General features: G+C 39.5%; 1 protein-coding gene and 1 long non-coding RNA gene across 3 annotated transcripts in view; one reads left to right on the top strand and one right to left on the bottom strand.

The window, feature by feature from the left end:
* LOC106507512 (lymphoid-restricted membrane protein) overlaps nt 6,408-18,047 on the top strand; it is a 127,604-nt gene continuing 115,964 nt past the window's right edge. For both annotated transcript variants that reach the window (XM_021092187.1, XM_021092186.1), the window contains exons 1-2: nt 6,408-9,154; nt 16,685-17,272. In XM_021092187.1, coding sequence (XP_020947846.1) covers nt 16,699-17,272 — 574 coding nt within the window. In that variant the 5' untranslated portion in view covers nt 6,408-9,154; nt 16,685-16,698. The remainder of the gene's footprint in view (nt 9,155-16,684; nt 17,273-18,047) is intronic.
* Nucleotides 13,761-17,129, bottom strand: LOC110260722. Its single transcript, XR_002344077.1, has 3 exons — nt 17,043-17,129; nt 16,662-16,768; nt 13,761-14,823 (listed from the first exon to the last, which is right to left on the bottom strand). It is a non-coding gene; the product is annotated as an uncharacterized LOC110260722 (long non-coding RNA).

Here is an 18,047-nt window from a genome sequence, read left to right as displayed (position 1 = left end):
GTAGACTTTTTGATGATGGCCATTGTGGCTGGTGTAAGGTGGTACCTCATAGTGGTTTTGGTTTGCATTTCTCTAATAAGGAATGATGTTGAACATCTTTTCATGTGTTTTTTGGTCATCTGTATGTCTTCTTTGGAGAACTGTCTATTTAGATCTTCTGCCAATTTTTTTTGATGGGGTTGTTCATTTCATTGGTATTGAGCTGCAAAAGGTGTTTATAAATTTTGGAGATTGATTAATTAATTAACCCCTTGTCAGTCAATTCATTCACAAAGATTTTCTCCCATTCTGTGAGTTGTCTTTTCGTTTTGTTTAAGGTTTCCTTTGCTGTGCAGAAACTTTTAAGTTTAATTAGGTCCCATTTGTTTATTTTTGTTTTTGTCATTACTCTAAGAGGTGGATCTGAGAAGATATTGCTGTGGTTTATGTCAGAGAGTGTTTGGCCTGTTTTCCTCTAGGAGTTTTATAGTGTCTGGTCTTATAACTAGGTCTTTAATCCATTTGGAGTTTATTTTTGTGTATGGTGTTAGGGAGTGTTCTAATTTCATTCTTTTCCATGTGGCTGTCCAGTTTCCCCAGCACCACTTATTGAAGGGGCTGATCTTTCTCCATTGTATATTCTTGCCTCCTTTGTCATAGATGAGTTGGCTGTAGGTGCGTGGGTTGAATTCTGGGCTTTCTATCCTGTTTCACTGATCTATATGTCTATCTTTGTGCCAGTACCATATGGTTTTGATGATTGTTGCTTTGTAGTATAGTCTGAAGTCAGGGAACCTGATTCCTCCAGCTCCATTTTTCTTTTTCAGGACATCTTTGGGTCTTTTGTGCTTCCAAACAAACTTTAAAATATTTTGTTTGAGTTCTGTGAAAAATGTCCTTGGTAATTTGACCAGGATTGCATTGAATCTGTAGATTGCCTTGGGTGGTATAGTCATTTTGATAATATTGACTCTTCCAATCCAAGAGCATGGTATGTCTTTCCATCTATTTGTGTCACCTTTGATTTCTTTCATTGGTGTCTTACAGTTCAGAATACAGGTCTTTTGTCTCTTTAGGTAGAATTACTCCTGGGTATTTTGTTCTTTTGGATGTGATGGTAAAGGGACTGCTTCCCTAATTTCTCTTTCTGCTCTTTCATTGTTAGTGTATAGAAATGCCATTGATTTCTGTGTATTAATTTTGTATCCTGTGATTTTGCCAAATTCGTTCATGACCTCTAACAGTTTTCTGGCAGAGTTTTTAGGATTCTCTAGGTATTATGTTATCTGCAAATAGTGATAGTTTTACTTCTTCCAATTTTTAGTTTTTTGAGGAAACTCCATACTGTTTTCCATAGGGGCCATACTGATTTACATTCCCACCAACAGTGTAGGAGGGTTCCCTTTTCTCCATACCCTGTTCAGCATTTGTTCTTGTATCTATGACTTGTGATCATTTCTTCCCCTGAATTATAGCTTTAAGCATCTAACTAATCTCACTGTTTCTACTCTTGATTCCTTTCAGTTTATTCATTTATTTAGAACACATATCTGCTCTCCTTAAAATCCTCTAGTCGTTCCCTTTTGCTTAGAGTAAAAGCCAATGTTCCTTTATAATCCTAAGATCTTATATAACTATTTCTCTCCCATTAATGCTCTGACCTCATTTCCTATTATTCTTCTCTATTCTTATTCTTTTTGGTCCTTGCTGTTTCTCCTTTTTTTTCCCCATTTTTTATGGCTGCACACGTGGCACATGGAAGTTCCCTGGCTAGGGGTTTAAATCAGAGCTGTAGCTACAGGCCTACACCACTGTAACAACAATGCCAGATCCAAGCTGCATCTACAACCTACACTGGAGCTTGCAGCAATGCCAGATCCTTAACCCACTGAGCGAGGCCAGGGATCAAACCCACAACCTCATGGATACTAGTTAGATTCTTAACCTGCCAAGCCACAACAGGAACTCTTCCTTGTTGTTTCACAAACATTCCAGGTAAACTTGTACCTCAGGACCTTTGCACTTGCTCCTCTTCCTGGATGCATTTTCTCAGGTATCCCATGGCTGGGTTTTTCACTTCCTTCAGGTCTTTATTCAAATTCACCTTCTGGTGAGTCTTTCTTTGGCTCTCCTTTCTACAATTGCAACTCCCCCCCCAAACTCTCTTTACATTCTCTTTATTTTTCTTTCTTCAGCATTTATCAGAGTGTAACATACTATATATATATATATTTCTAAGTTATGTTAATTTTGTCTCCTTTGGTAGGAAACAAGCTCTATGCAAGCAGGAGTTTTGTGTGTTCACAGTGTATCTCAGCGAAGTCACCTGACAAAGTACTCAGTATGTGTTGTTGACTGAATGAATTATATATGATGAAAACATACAGTATGACCAGGAAAACATACACAATGTTGCTTACTTTTATACAAATTAGTGATAAATATTGTTAACAATCATTACTATTTTATTCTCAATATCCCCACATCATCAAAAGTAGAGTCCTGTATTCAGACAATAGTTAAAACTCCAGAATTGTGAACTGCTACAAAAATGTGTGGGTTGATTTATAAACTGTTTTTTAACCTTAGGAAACTCCCACCATGATTTTTTGAAATTATTCTGTAAAATATTGTCACTCAAATGATATACTGAGTACGTGATAATAATTTAAAAATAGAGCATAGGACAGGTTTATTAAGGATTTCTAGGTCATTGAATTTCAACTAGTTACCAGCAGAGGGTACTCCTGATCCACATTTCTTACACCTTTGTATTAAAAAGTGCTGGACTAAGGGGCAGGTTTCAATGCTGTAAATGGCATTATCCTACAGATCAACATAATAAGGTAACAAATTAGCCACCAAAATAGAGTGACTTGAGTTTAAAAAATATATTATTTTCTCTTTTTTATTCATTTATTTAAATTAATGATTTTGTACATGAGTTCAGTATAAAAAAATAGAAGAAAATAGTTAAATCTCTTTTTTACCTGTTTCTTAGTCCTCCAGAGTTCCTTCCCAAGATTATCTTTGTTTTTTTCTGTACCTGTGTATATGTGCATTTTGCTTTGGTTTCGGCTGCGCATATACTTTAAAATCAGAAATGGTGTAAATACTGTTCTTCATCTTTGGGTTGATTTATAAACTGACCACATAATTTGAGATTCCATATCAGTCCTTGGAGAATATTTTTCCTTCTTTCTTTCTTTCTTCCTTCCTTCCTTCCCTCCCTCCCTCCTTTCTTTCTTTCTTTCTTTCTGGCCATGCCTGAGGCAGGTGGAAGTTCCTGGGCCAGGAACAAACCCACGCCACAGCAGTGACCTGAGCCGCTGCAGTGACAATGTCAGATCCTTAATCCTGCACCACAAGGTAACTTCTGAGAACCTCTTTCTTTTAAATGGCTATATTTTATTGCAACAGGTGAATGAATGTGTAATTTATATAATCGATCCTTATTGAAGGATGCAAAAGTTGTTTTCAGTATTTTGTCATTCCAGGGAGTTCCTGTTGTGGCACAGCAGAAACAAACACAACTAGGAACCATGAGGTTTTGGGTTCAATCTCTGACCTCGCTCAGTGGGTTAAGGATCCGGCATTGCTGTCAGCTGTGGTGTAGGTCATAAACGCGGCTCGGATCCCACATTGCTGTGGCTGTGGTGTAGGCCAGTGGCTATAGCTCCAATTAGACCTCTAGCCTGGGAACCTCCATATGCTGTGGGTGCAGCCCTAAAAAGAAAAAAAAATGTGTCATTCCAAACAACACTATAATAAATATATTTTAACATTTATCTTTTGTAAATATGTGCAAGTATACCTGCAGGATAATTTCCTAGAAAAACTTGGTAACCATCTGAAAAATCCTATCTCCCTATACACCAAAATAAAGTCTAAATGTATTGAATCATAAAAGTACTAGAAAAGAACATGGGAGGATGTTTAATGTTTTGGAGTCAGGAAGGACTTTCTAAGGCAAATGTAAACCCAGAAACCACACAGAGAAGACTGAAATCTGACATTATTTTATTTTTAAAAATTTAATGAATGAATGAATGAATGAATTTTTAGGGCCTTACCTGTGGCATATGGAGGTTCCCAGCCTAGAGGTCAAATTGGAGGTGTAACTGCTGGCTTATGTCAGAGCCACAGCAACTTGGGATCCAAGCCACATCTGTGACCTACACCACAGCTCATGGCAATGCCAGATCCTTAACCCACTGAGTGAGGCCAGGGATAGAACCTGCATCCTCATGGATGTTAGTCAGATTAGTTTCCACTGAGCCACAATGGGAACTCCCAAATCTGACTTTATTTAAAAAAAAAAAAAATGTATGGAAAATACCATAAACAAAAAATAGAAATGACAAATTATGCAAATACATTTCTAAGACATAAAATATAGAGTACTAGGAGTTCCCTATATATATATATATATACACACACACACACATATATATACACACACACACGTATATATATATATATATATATACACACACACATATATATAGAGAGAGAGAGAGAGGGAGAGAGAGAACTAAATCAAGAGAGAACTAAATCTCTTCATATGTAAAGAGCTTTTGTAAACTGATCAAATCAAGCCCCTATTGAACAATAACCAAAGAATACAAACAAATAGAACACAGAAATGGAAATACAAATAGCTTTAAACACATGAAACAATATTCAAATGCAAATTAAAATGATGAGATGCCGTTTCACTTATCAGATTGGCAAAGATCAGCACATTGTGTTGATGAGGGTGTGGGGAACCAAGCAGGCTCACAGATTGTTGGTGAACTGATAAACTGATACAACCACTGTGGAAACAAATTTGGCAACAGCTGTCACAATTTTCAAAAGAAAGTTTGTGGAGTTTTTTTTTTTTTTTTTAAGTCAAATCTCTTTCTTTGAATTAGCTGCCTATGCTTAACAAGAAGGAAAGGCCACAGTGTTTAAAAATAAAAAGCAAAATACTTTAAGGAAGGTATTTTGCCCCTTGTCTAAAGTGGATGACAACCATATAGGGCTATGGAAATTAACATGACAACTAAAAGAATCTCTGAGTGTCTATCACTCAGGGTCTAAATTTTTTTTTTTTTTTTTTTTTTTTTTTTTTTAGGAGAGGCTGAAGAAAATTTCAATCACAAAGGTGTGGGCAGGATTTAAGGGAAGTGGTAAGGAGTAGGAGCACCCGGTGGTGCTGGCATTGTGGTGCAGCAAGGGCCAAAGGAGGAAAGATGTTCAGAACCAAGTGACAGTTGTCCTGTTAGGAGAGGGCTGCCTACAGGAGCCATGGGTGAGCCTGGACCACTGTCAGACAGGCCTGACAGGATGGGATCTAGAATACCATCCCAGGCTTTTCTTCTCATCTATTTCCTGCTGGTGCCTCCCAATGGCCAAGTTCAATGGGAAATCAGAGGGTAGGTGAGCCAGACTGATGCTGTCCATAGAGACCAGGCTGCTGGGCCAGCGGACAAGGATGGGTAGCTCTTGCTCTCCTTCAGGAGGGTAAGTCTGGGAGGGCAACATGTGATTGTCATTCAGCTCAGACATGTCTTGGTAAAGTCTTCAGGGCCTGACTTCGTTTTAACTTCTCTGCAAGGATATATTGCCAGTTTTTCTTCCAAAGTATTCACTTCTGTGTTCCTCCTTTTCAGAATGGAGCCCATATATCATGAACATTCCCAAGCTCTTTCTTTCTGGGACAGTATCTTGATGAAAATTGCCTTCTCGAAGACACATCCTCTGCTTATTAACGTTTAATTAACAGAAAACAACTTAAAAACATTGATTCTTGTTGTGGCTCAGTGGTAACAAGCCCAACTAGTATTCCCTAGGATGTGGGTTTGATCCCTGGCCTTGCTCAGTGGGTTAGGGATCCAGTGTTGCCATGAGCTGTGGTGTAGGTCACAGATGTGGCTCGGATTCCGCATTGCTGTGGCTGTGGCATAGGCTGGCAGCTGTAGCTCTGAGATTTGACCCCTAGCCAGGGAACTTCCATAAGCTGCAAGCTTGGCCCTAAAAAGGAGAAAAAAAAAATGATACCTAGAATCTAAGGGCACTCTAGAGTCCATTATAAGATATAGTGCATTAAAAACAATGGTGCATTTTACATACAGCAGGTTTTGGGGAAAAAATGTAGGTTATGTTTGGTCATGCCTCTCATGAAGGATGGTTTCACTGGTTTTCTTTCTTTGTTCTTTTCTTCTCATAATGCCCCATTTCCCCCTCCAATCCAGCTACTGGCCAATGTCTAACAACACTAAAGATGCCATTAGAGAGAAGGGGAATGTGTTATTTAAGGATTTTTTTTTGTTTGATTTTTTTTTTTTTTAATTTGCACCTGTGGCATGTGGAATTTCTGGGGCCAGGGATCGAACCCATGCCATAGCAGTGACCTGAGCCACAGTAGTGACAACTCTAGATCCTTAACCTGTGGCGCCACCAGGGAATTAGATTTTTTTTTGCCTATTTACACAAGATTTGATTTCCTTGAAATGTTATGTTGAAGAGGAGGAATGGCATTTCTTAGAGTTTCTCTAATTATAACAAGACAGACACTTGCTTTCAGGTCTGGCAATATCAGGGCCCCTGTCTGGTCACTGAACCTCAAGGGGAAATGACTCGTTAAGGAAAGAACATGTTATCAACCCTCCCTGCAGTATATCCACAAGCCAAAGCCCCATCTTGGCTCTTGAGGTAAAGCCTACATTTTATCCCTTTCTATTTCTTCCTGTGTTAACAAAGCAGGTTTTCGGGGCTGGAGAAGCTGTTTGGTTATACGCAACTACTTTGCCTTTTTTTTTGGCCACGCTGGTGGCATGTGGAAGTTCCAGGGCCAGGGATCGAATTTGTGCCACAGCAATGACTTGAGCTGCTGCAGTGACGCCTATTCTTAACCTGACACACCACCAGAGAATTCCACTATGCCATTTTATAGAGGGGACATATATCTACAAGATTTGGGTATCCGAGGGTGTCTGGGAAATAAGCTCCCATGGATATTGAGAGACAACTGTGCTCTGTTAGACTCAGCCAGAGGCAAACAATAATAAGTGGTGAAGTAAATAAGTGATAAATAGACAATAAGTGATGAAATAACATGTTCATTCAATGCATTGCAGAGCCATTGGAATTTATTCAGGTTATTCCTGAATAAGTTCGGGTTACTCGTTCACTGCTCTGAGAAACATCAGGTATGACAAACTCATGTGGCGCAGGAAGAAAAAGTGTAGTTTGCCAGACAGGCGATATAGTCTAGTGAATTCAGAATTTGAATATTATTTCTGGCTCTGCCACTGGCTTCCTTTATGACTAGGAGGAAAATCTCTCTGGGTGTCACTAGTTTCGGTATCTGTGGATTGATAAGAAGATCACAAGCATGGATGTTATGAGAGTTCATTTCTTGGGAGGTTTAACAGAGCAAGTCTAATGAGAGGAATGGGTCAATTGGCTCTTTCTGGGCACTGTTTTATGCTTTAAGAGGATATTTATATCTGATTAAATATATCAAGTTTCAGAAAATGTATCATACATATGTCATCTCATTTAACCCTTGCAGGAAAACCTGAAGGTGATTCATGCCATTGGTGCAATTTTGCAGAGGAAGAAACTGAGCCACAGAGTTAATTTGTCTAGTCACAAAACTAGTGAGCAGCAGGGCAGGGATTTCGCCCAGGTTTTTTGAATCCAGAGCCTCAATTCTTCTTCTGCTTCTTTTTGGCCTCACCTGCATCTCATAGAAATTCCTGGGCCAGGGATCAAACCCAAGCCACAGCAGTGACAATGCCGGATAATTAGCTGCAAGGCCACCAAAGAACTCACAGAGCCCCAGTTCTTAATTATTATAGTCCCTCTCCCTCTCACTGGTGACAGAAATAACGATGACCCACAGGAATAGGAGCATATATAAAAATCTTGATATTCCAGTAGTTCTCTTGTGACACAGTGTGTTAAGGATCCAGCCTTGTCACTGCAGTGGCTTGGGTGGCTGCCGTGGCATGGGTTCCATCCAAGGAACTTCCACGAGCCATGGCATGGCCAAAACAAGAGAAATCTCGATATGTCAAAATAGATTTTCAGAGCACCCCATGTAGAGCAGGGAAGAGAGTAAATAGAGGAGAAGTAGGAAATCACTGATGCTGGAGTCTGTGAAGTGTTGTGATAAGGGACTGTGGTGTCTGGCTAAAGAATCCCCATAAGCAAAACTACCAGTTTGAGAGAAAAATGTTCCAGTTATGAGACTTTGGGTTGCACATTTGGAGCCCTGATTCTGGTTTGCTTCTCTGTTTTGTGATGGGTTTGTTCTGTTTTTAAGCTTCTTGTCACAGCTGAGTATCATTTCCTTGGATAGGATATGGCATTATATGAGATTTCATTCATTGCTGAATTTGCCGGTATCCTCCCTATGGAAACTTACATTTTTTCCCCACCACTCCAACCCTCTCCCACCCATCTCCTGGTTCCATCGACTATCAGTGCTGCCACAACAATGAGCTTAGTCTCATCACTAGGCTTTCTTCTGTCTTTCCCCACCTCACAAGTGTGTCCAAGCTTCTTCCTGCCTTTTCGAAATACTCTATTACTTTAAGCCCAGCTTATGTCCTTTTATAATGGCTTCTCAACCCACATTGAACTCATCCTATCCCAACCTTCCATGAAGCTTAAGGTACCTCTTATGTACTTCTTTGCTTAATGGTTGCACTTTGCATAATTTATATTCTGTGTTTCCCAAACTAGGCAGGGTTCCATAAAAGACAATGATGCATAGCATTAATATTTTAGAAACCATCCAGTATTGGGCTCAAGAGAAACATGAAATTTAACTGAAAGAGTGACTTTTCCTTTGCAGATGAGAGAGCGTATAATCTGGGTGATCTCTATTTTGCACTAAGGTTGTGTTTACTTGGCGGCGAGTGCACCAATATGGCGCCCATCCTCTCCAAGTGCAGCCGCTCATTCCTCCCACGTGCCTTTCCTCACCCCTCTGCTGTGATCTTGGCTGAACTCAAGACGCAGGTGTAGCCGATGAGTAGCTTCCCTCTTCTCCAGAGTTTGTCTTTCATCTCACTCCACAGCACCCAGCAGAAGTTAGCTCCACTCAGTGCCTCAACTCTCCATTTCTAGCGCTCGGAAGAGGGTTCTAGCGCTGGTGAAGTGGAGTGGACATAAAGTGGTGAGTTTTCCCCAAGAAAATAATTAAACATTGGCTGGTGGTGGCTCTTAGGTATCAAAAGCCAAGAAAATCCTTCCCCAAACAGGGAAAAGCAATCCCACATGTACCTTCTCTGTTGTCTCCTAAACCTAACCCTAACCCCAAGTTCAACCTGTTGTGAGCGAGGCAAACCTCCAATACTGACTGATATTTGGAGGTTCAACAGACCTCGTTGAAAACCTGAAAACAAGTCTAGGAGAAAACCCCAAACACGAAAAAAAATCAGGGAAAAAGAGTTAAGTGGCTGAAAGTGATAAAACTAGATTCCCAGAAATGTTGTTTTCAAAACAAATCTCAGAATGGTTTTCAGAGGGTTTTGGAATCCATAAAGCACTGAATTGTTGTTGCCAGCCTTGGTCATTTGGCATGTGTGTTAGGAGAAAGTGGTTCTGTGGTTTTGCAGACTGTAATTCTTGGAGTTAACAGATTTATCATAGGTTTTTTTCCCTGGTTTCTGAGAAGAAAACCGGACTTCATACAATAAGAACTGAAACAGAAGAATATAGTCAGTTTTCAGAAGCATCATGTGTGATTGTGCTATTTTAGGAACTGTTCCAATGTGGGAGGTTTATAAGCTTGGTGTGACCCAGCCAAGGAGCTTAATAGAACGAGGTTAAATGAATGGTAGGAGATGGTTCCAGTCTTATCAGCTTGCAGATGACAGACTCACTGAAGATTTACTAAACCTGGGACTTGTGGTTTGCAAGTCGTTTTGATTAACAGTTGGTATCATCTATCTAGTGAAAGCAGGAAAAACTGTGATTATTTTATCACGTTAAATACTAGTCACCAAGAGACTAAAAACAGGGTAATTTGGCAAATGTAAAGTTTACTGGTTAAGTAGAAAACCTTGCTCTGCTCTTGCACTGGGCTCACTGAGGAGTTTCCTGGGAACATTTCAGTGAACAGATGTTTCTTCTTATGTGTTGTTGAAGAGTGAACAGGCCTCCAATTGTTTGTGAAGGATTCTTTTGCAAAAGGAACGCATTGTTTATCTACACATATACATATGTGTATATTTACATGTTTACATATATTAATTAAGGGCTTTGCCATAATTAAACCACCACACAGAACTCAGGTGAGTCATCAACTATTTGCCTGGATTTTGTAATTAGTAACAAATGTTAAAATAAGTCTATCTGATCTTAAGTTTGGAAGTTCGTTCTTCAAGCAATTGAAGTTCAAAAAATTTAAGTGGCTGGTAAAAGAAAGATAATTACATTGTCAACACAATCATTTTTGAGTCAAGAGTTTGATTTAAAAGGCTTTCTAAAGAGCTTTTCGGGAGTTCCTGTCGTGGCGCAGTGGTTAATGAATCCGACTAGGAACCATGAGGTTGCGGGTTCGGTCCCTGCCCTTGCTCAGTGGGTTAACGATCTCGCGTTGCCATGACCTGTGGTGTAGGTTGCAGACGTGGCTTGGATCCTGCGTTGCTGTGGCTCTGGTGTAGGCCGGTGGCTACAGCTCCGATTAGACCCCTAGCCTGGGAACCTCCATGTGCCACAGGAGCGGCCCAAGAAATAGCAAAAAGACAAAAATAAATAAATAAATAAAGAGCTTTTTGAATCACCCTGAAATCTTTTTCAAGGATACTATTTTGGTATCTTTCTTTTTGCAGAGAAATCCAACTGTTTCTTAGTGATTGAAGAATATGGAGACTGAGAAACACAAATTCTGCTCTAATATTGTTTGTAAATTTCTAAAGATATGAAATATTATCTATACTGTACCTACATGGCGAATTCATTCTAATCTATTGAAAACTCCTTTAGGAAGTCAGAACAAATGTAGATTTCTGTGACTCTCGCTCAGTGCAGATGTCTTAGAGCTTCATAATGAACTCGGTATTTATATCTAACCTTACTTTAGATAAGAAACAAATCACACTCATTTTATAGATGTTGCCATGCATCAGAGGCTTTTAAATTATTGCTTTATAGTTTTGGATCAGGATTTTTGAAAAGTGTTGATTCAAGAGCTCTAAATGGATACAAAAAGGCAATTCAGGCAATAATAATAATCAGACTCACTCAAGAAACAAGAACAAAGCAGCATAGCTCAAACAGTAGGAGAAATAAATAAAATTAGTGAAATAGCTTATTTGGTTAATCTCTAACATTTTGTTGTATTACATTTATCTAAAGCGAATTCAGGGAATTTCCACTGTGGCTCAGCAGTAAGGAACCCAACTAGTACCCACGTGGACATGGGTTTGTTTCCTTGCCTCGCTCAATGGGTTAAGGATTGGGCATTGCTGTGAGCTGTGGTGAAAGTCACAGTCTTGGCTCAGATCCTAAGTTGCTGTGGTGCAGGCCAGTGGCTGCAGCTCTGATTCAGCCCCTAGCCTGGGAACTTCCATATACCACAAGAGCGGCCTTAAAAAAAAAAAAAGTGAATTCAAATGGATATGGTTACAGTAGATTTACAATTCCACTTTTTAATTTTCTGTTTATAGCCATGAATTTAGCAAACAATATGTATCACATTATGCACAGTGCATGACGCATAATAGATGCCCCCAATTTTTCCCTGTCCTCACTCCCAAAATAGGATAATCCCTAATATATGCTCTCACAGCCCCTGTCACTCTTCTTTCCAAGTGTGTTATTATTTATTATCTGTAGGCTTTAGGGTTGCTAGATTTAGCTAGCTAGAAATGCTAGTTAGAAATGTAAGATGGGGGGAGTACCCACCGTGGCTCAGCAGAAATGAATCTGACTAGCATCCATGAGGATGCAGGTTTGATCCCTGGCCTTGCTCAGTGGGTTAAGGATATGGCGTTGCCTTGAGCTATGGTGTAGGTTGCAGATGCGGCTTGGATCCTGCATTGCTGTGGCTGTGATGTAGGGCAGCAGCCGTAACTCCAATTTGACCTCTAGCCTGGAAACCTCCATATGCCATGGGTGTGGCCCTAAAAAGTCAAAAAAAAAAAAAAAAAAAAAAAAAAAAGAAATGCAAGATGCCCAGAGAAATTTGAATTTTAGGTAAGTAACCAGTAATTCTTAGGTATAAGTTTTTCCTGTACAACTTTTCGATGCATGTGATACACTATACTAAAAAATTAGCCATTGTTTATCTGATACTCAAATTTTATTGGGCATCCTGGATTTAATCTGGCAGTCTTAGTAGCTTCCTTGTTTATATATGTATCTCTTACAGATACATATTTATCTTATGTATCTCACAGATATATTTAACTTAAGTTTTAGGAGAGAAGATATTCTGATTTGCTCATCATTGTAGCACCAGTGTCGGCACTGGGCTTAGTACATTTTAGGTACTTTTTTTCCCTTTTTTTTTTTTTTTCACAGCTATACCCTCGGCATATGGATGTTTCCAGGCTAGGGATCGAATCGGCACTATAGGCAAGGCCTACAGCACGGCAACACTGGATCCAAGCCACATCTACAACCTACATTGCAGCTTGTGACAATGGCAGATCTTTAACCCACTAAGCGAGGCCAGTGATGAAACCTATATCCTCACAGAGACAACATCAGGTCTTTAGCCCACTGAGCCACAATGGGAACTCCACATTTTAGGTGCTTAATAAATATTGATTGAATGCCTAAAAGGATGAATGATATGACATACAATGGGGGTTCAGAGAATTTAAAAACAAAAGACGCAGTGCTTTTTTTTTTTTTTTTTTTTTTTTTTTTAAGGGTTGCACTTGCAGTGTGTGGAGGTTCCCAGGCTAGGAGTCTAATTGTAGGCACAGCTGCCAGCCTATGCCTCAGCCACAGCAACGCAGGATCTGAACCAAGTCTTCGACCTACACCACAGCTCACAGTGACACCAGATCCTTAACTCACTGAGTCAGGCCAGGGATCAAACCCGAAACATCCATGGTCTCCGCTGCGCCACAATGGGAAGTCCCAAGAAGTGGTTCTTCCCATTGGAATTTCTACAAGTGTATGTAAATACAGTAAATATTCAATCAACTTAAACAGATAAATAAGGAGGAAATTCCTCTTAAAAGAGAGACTCCAAGCAGCTGTTCTACTAGTACAATTAACCTTTAGTTCTTAATTTTCAGTCAGTACTTTTTCAAAGACAATTATTGCACAAAGCAAGTTAGACTTGTATTTTTAAGTGTAATGGCAGATTGCGTACAGCTCATCTTTCCTACCAGGATCTAAGACTAAAAAAGCAGTTTGGACAGGATGGACGGGAGATGTTTCCAGGCCATATATGGAGAAGGTGGCACAAATTTTGAAATCTTTATCATCACATCTTACTTATTGAACTCCCACAGATGTCCTGCTCTATATTAGAAAAACCAAAACAAGTTAATCTTGTGAAGTCTTGTTAGCTCATGGAGAAGCAGTCTCTTTTTTTTTTTTTTTTTTTTTTCGGTCTTTTAGGGCTGTATCCATGGCATTTGAAAGTTCCCTGACTAGGGGTTGAATCAGAGTTGTAGCTGCTAGCCCACACCACAGCCACAGCAAGCAGGATCTGAGCCGAATCTGTGACCTATACTACGGCTCACGGCAATGCCAGATCCTTAACCCACTGAGCAAGGCCAGGGATCGAACCTGCATCCTCATGGATGCTAGTCAGATTCGTTCCCGCTGAGCCATGATGGAAACTCCGAGAATCAGTGTCTTAAGTGTACTCTTTGTTAGGTTTAGTTTATAAACCATGGAGCAGGGCTTACTGAGGTGAGTCGTGGAAGTTTAGAAAGCAGATAGTAGAAGGAGAAAAATGCCTTGGAAAAAGCAAATAGAAATGTGGTGACTTCTAGGCCAGGAACATTTATCTGGATCAGTCACCAATACCCACAAAGTGAGGCTTTTCCCTGTGGCTCGAACAGTATCCCACATCAATATTCACAGATGTTCACAGGCAGATGTGTCTGAGAATCTGAGGTGCAAGTTCTAGGGCTTCTGTTAGCCTCAAGCTCAACCTTTCCCCTGCTTCTCTGGCTCTAGAAGGGGAAAGCAGTCACCTCACATTGAGAACACTGACAGATACTTAACCAGGCTCTAAAGAGGTCTTTATTGACCTGGAGCAGATGGTTCCAGCCCTGTCACCACCACAGCCAGCCATGTGTTAGAAGGTAGAATTCTCTTCTGCCATTACCACTACTTCACTTCCAACCTCCCAGTTAAGCAATGAGAAGCTCCCAGTGGAGAAGCCAGGGGCTATTCTCTAGAAAAAAATGGTAGCTACAAGTAGTTGAGAGTCAACACACTGCAGCTGGGGGACAAGGTCACAAGCCTGGTAATTATATACACTATACACAATTGCAGGTTCTTAGTTGATGCCGACAACAATGTGTTTAGTATGTAAAAGAGAGTCACATCATGACTTTTGAATACAAGAATTAAATTGCATACACATGCGTACACATTTGATACATTCCAAGACAAAATCTAATTAAATAACTAAAATGTAGTGCAATTATACATCCTAGGAGAGAACAGAAAGCTTGAGTCCAGTGAGAATACATTGATTCCAGAATTTCAATAGGGGAATATGTTTTAGGCTTGCTGTTGAAAGATAAGCCTTGAATAGAAGGAAAGGAAGGTATTGTCAACTGAGAAAATGATTACTACCTTAAATAGTGAAGGATTCTGTTGATGGAGACTTCATTAGCTGGAGCTGATGGCCATCATCTTGAGCTAAAAATGAACCAGATTGAGAAGATGTTGAATATCTTCTCAGTTTTTCTAAATACCCCTTGGTTCATTTTTCTATTAGGAGACTTTTACAAAAGAGCTCTGAATGGAAATTTTTGTTAAGGTCCTAAATTGTAACTTTCAAGATCTTTGTAACTATTTATTTGCAACTACCCAAATTATTATAATTCTTTGCATAGATTAAATTTTACCAGTTTAGGCAAAATTTTGGATGTATTTCTTTTTTTTTTTTTTTTTTTTTTTGCTGCAGCATGTAATGGCTTGATGTGGGATCTCAGTTCCCAGACCAGGGATTGAACCCAGGCCATAGCAGTGAAAGTGCCAAGTCCTAACCACTAGATCACCAGGGAATTCCTCCCCAATTTTTTTTTTTTTTTTTTTTTTTTTTTTTGCTTTTTAGAGCAGCACCTGTGGCATATGGAGATTCCCAGGCTAGGAGTCTAATTGTAGCTGCTGGCCTACACCACAGCCAGAGCAACACGGGATCCAAGCCTCATCTATGACCTACACCACAGTTCACGGCAATGCCAGATCCTTTCCTTAACCCACTGAATGAGGCCAGGGATTGAACCTGCAACCTCATGTTCCTAGTTGGATTCATTTCTGCTGCGCCACGACTGGACCTCCCTCCCAAATTTTTTTATTAGTATCTTATAAGAAGTGAGATGATGCTTTTTCTTTTTTAAAAAAAAATTTTTAAATTAAAAAAATTTTTTTTTCGGGCTGTACCAGTGGTATATAGAAATTTCCAGGCTAGGGGTCAAATCAGAGTTGTAGCTGCCAGCCTACACCACAGGCATAGCAATGCCAGATACAAGACGAGTCTGACTTATACCACAGCTCACGGCAATGCTGGATCCCAACCCACTGAACGAGGTCAGGGATTGAACCCACGTCCTCGTGGTTACTAGTCAGGTTCATTATGGCTGAGCCACAATGAGGACTCCCTGTTTTTTCTTTTTCAAGGTCACATATGCTGCCATCAGATAAAACTATGCTGGAGTCAGACACTCTTTGGCACAAATTTTAGAGATGTGACCATTAGCAAATTAATTGACCTCTTTAAGCCTCAGTTTTATCATTTGTAGAAGGGGGAATTTTCTACATATCTGACAGGGTTTGTGTGAAATTTAGACACAGTATATATAGGATGATTAATAAAGGGCATATATACTAAGCTTGCAATAGATGAAAATTGGAATGGTACTCAAATGGGAGCTTTCTTATTGTCACCATCGTCATATTTGACATATAAATGCAAAGCAATGTGGTTAGGAGTCCAGCTTCTGGAGCAGGACCACCTGGGTTCAAATCTGGACTCTGGCACTTATCTAAGGTGACTTTGGGTATGTCCTTTATTCTCTCTGAGCCTGAAAATGGAGCTAAGAATAATGCTTAGTCATCAAGTTATTTTGAGAATGAAATGAGTTGATATACCTAAAGAACTTAGTACCATGCTGGCCCTTGGGAAGTATTTTATATATGTTAGCTGTGATTGTTTTCTAGAAGTTTGAGTGCCAAAGTTAATCACATGGAAACTTGTTTAAAACGTCTATTTAAACAAGGACCTACTGTATAACACAGGGAACTATATTCAGCATTTTGTGATAACCTCAAATGGAAAAGAATCTGAAAAGAATATATAAATGTATTTATAATGAAGACACTTTGTTGTACACCTGAAACTAAGACCACATTGTAAATAAACTACTTCCATTTAAAAAAGCAATTGTTTAAAGATATCTTATATCTCAATTCCTAGGAATAAATCACATGTTGCTAAATTACTGTTACGACAATGCTAATTTTTTTGCCTGTACCTTAACCACTTCATCTGTCTCAGGAGGAAGGTCAGCAATGGCCTCTGCAAAGAAGACAACTGAGAAGCGACATGACCCAGTGGAAAGCATCCGCAGAAAAATCCAAGCTATCCGAAAGAGAGAAGAGATTTCAAATCCCATGCGACAGATTGTCAAATACCAGTCCAGCAGTTTTGACAGTCCACAGACTAACCCCAAGAAAGATTTTGAAGAGGTACTGAGGAAGATGACTGCTGCTCACGTTCCCAGGCCCAGCCTTCTCTTCTCAAATACAGAGAAAGAGGGTGCCTTCAATTCATCTCCTCAAGTAGTGTCTCCCAGAACTCCGTCCACCTCTTATCTCAGCTCTCCTGACAACGCAACATACTCCGTTATCCTCACCAGTTCTGAAAACACCTCAAGGCCGGAATCAAAGAGCTCCCAGAATTATACATCTTTGATATCACAGATCAGAAAACAGGAGCTCAGCTCTCACAAGGATTTGAATAGCTATTGTAGTAAAAATAATTTTAGCACCTCAACACGTGACTTTGATTCCACTTCTGATCAGAGCTCTGAATTTTTTAGCCCTCAGGATTCAGTGGTGAAAAAGTTATCTCTGAATGAAGAGGGTAAATATTCATCTTTTATTGTCTATTCTGATAAAGCAATGAGAATATCACTACAAGAAAACCAGAACTAAAATGAAATACCGGTGTACCTTATCAAAACTTAGATAGAAGCATCCATCTTTCCCGTAAATTTTTTTCTCTCTTAAAAAAGATCTTATGTAAGTATTTTTTCTGTTTTCAATTATAAACCTGATGGATATTCTTGATTGTGTTTATAGTGATAATCATTGGTATTTCTCTACTGACCTGAAAAAAGACTTTCTCCTGGGCAGAGTGTCATGATGGGAATAAATAGAAAATAGGGGAGTTAAATTTCATATAGTTTCAACGTGCCTTGCTGAAAACTACCATTTTAGCATTTGTATGTGTGTATGAGAGTAAAACGTGTAAGAAAAAATGGAGGCAATAAGATAGACCAGGAGAGAATGTCAATTTTGTAGGCCAATTTCAATGAAATTTCAGAATTCTATTTAGGGGATTGCTTACAGAGCCCCATATATGATAGGCACTGAAAAATGGAACAATGTAAAATATGCATTATTTCTTGTATAGCTAGTCTTTACTTGACCTCTGTTTTCTTTAAAACATTTCTCTTTGCCACAGGTGCTGGCCTACAATGACAAAAAAGAAAAAAAAAAAAGGAATTCCTGTCATGGCTTAGCAGTAACGAATGAGGATATGGATTCGATCCCTGGCCTCACTCAGTGGGTTAAGGATCCAGCGTGTCTGTGAGCTGTGGTGTAGGTTGCAGATGCAGCTTGCATCTGGTGTTGCT

This window comes from Sus scrofa, chromosome 5, assembly GCF_000003025.6.
Source record: "Sus scrofa isolate TJ Tabasco breed Duroc chromosome 5, Sscrofa11.1, whole genome shotgun sequence".
NCBI lineage: Eukaryota > Metazoa > Chordata > Mammalia > Artiodactyla > Suidae > Sus > Sus scrofa.
This window is presented reverse-complemented; position numbering and strand designations above follow the sequence as displayed.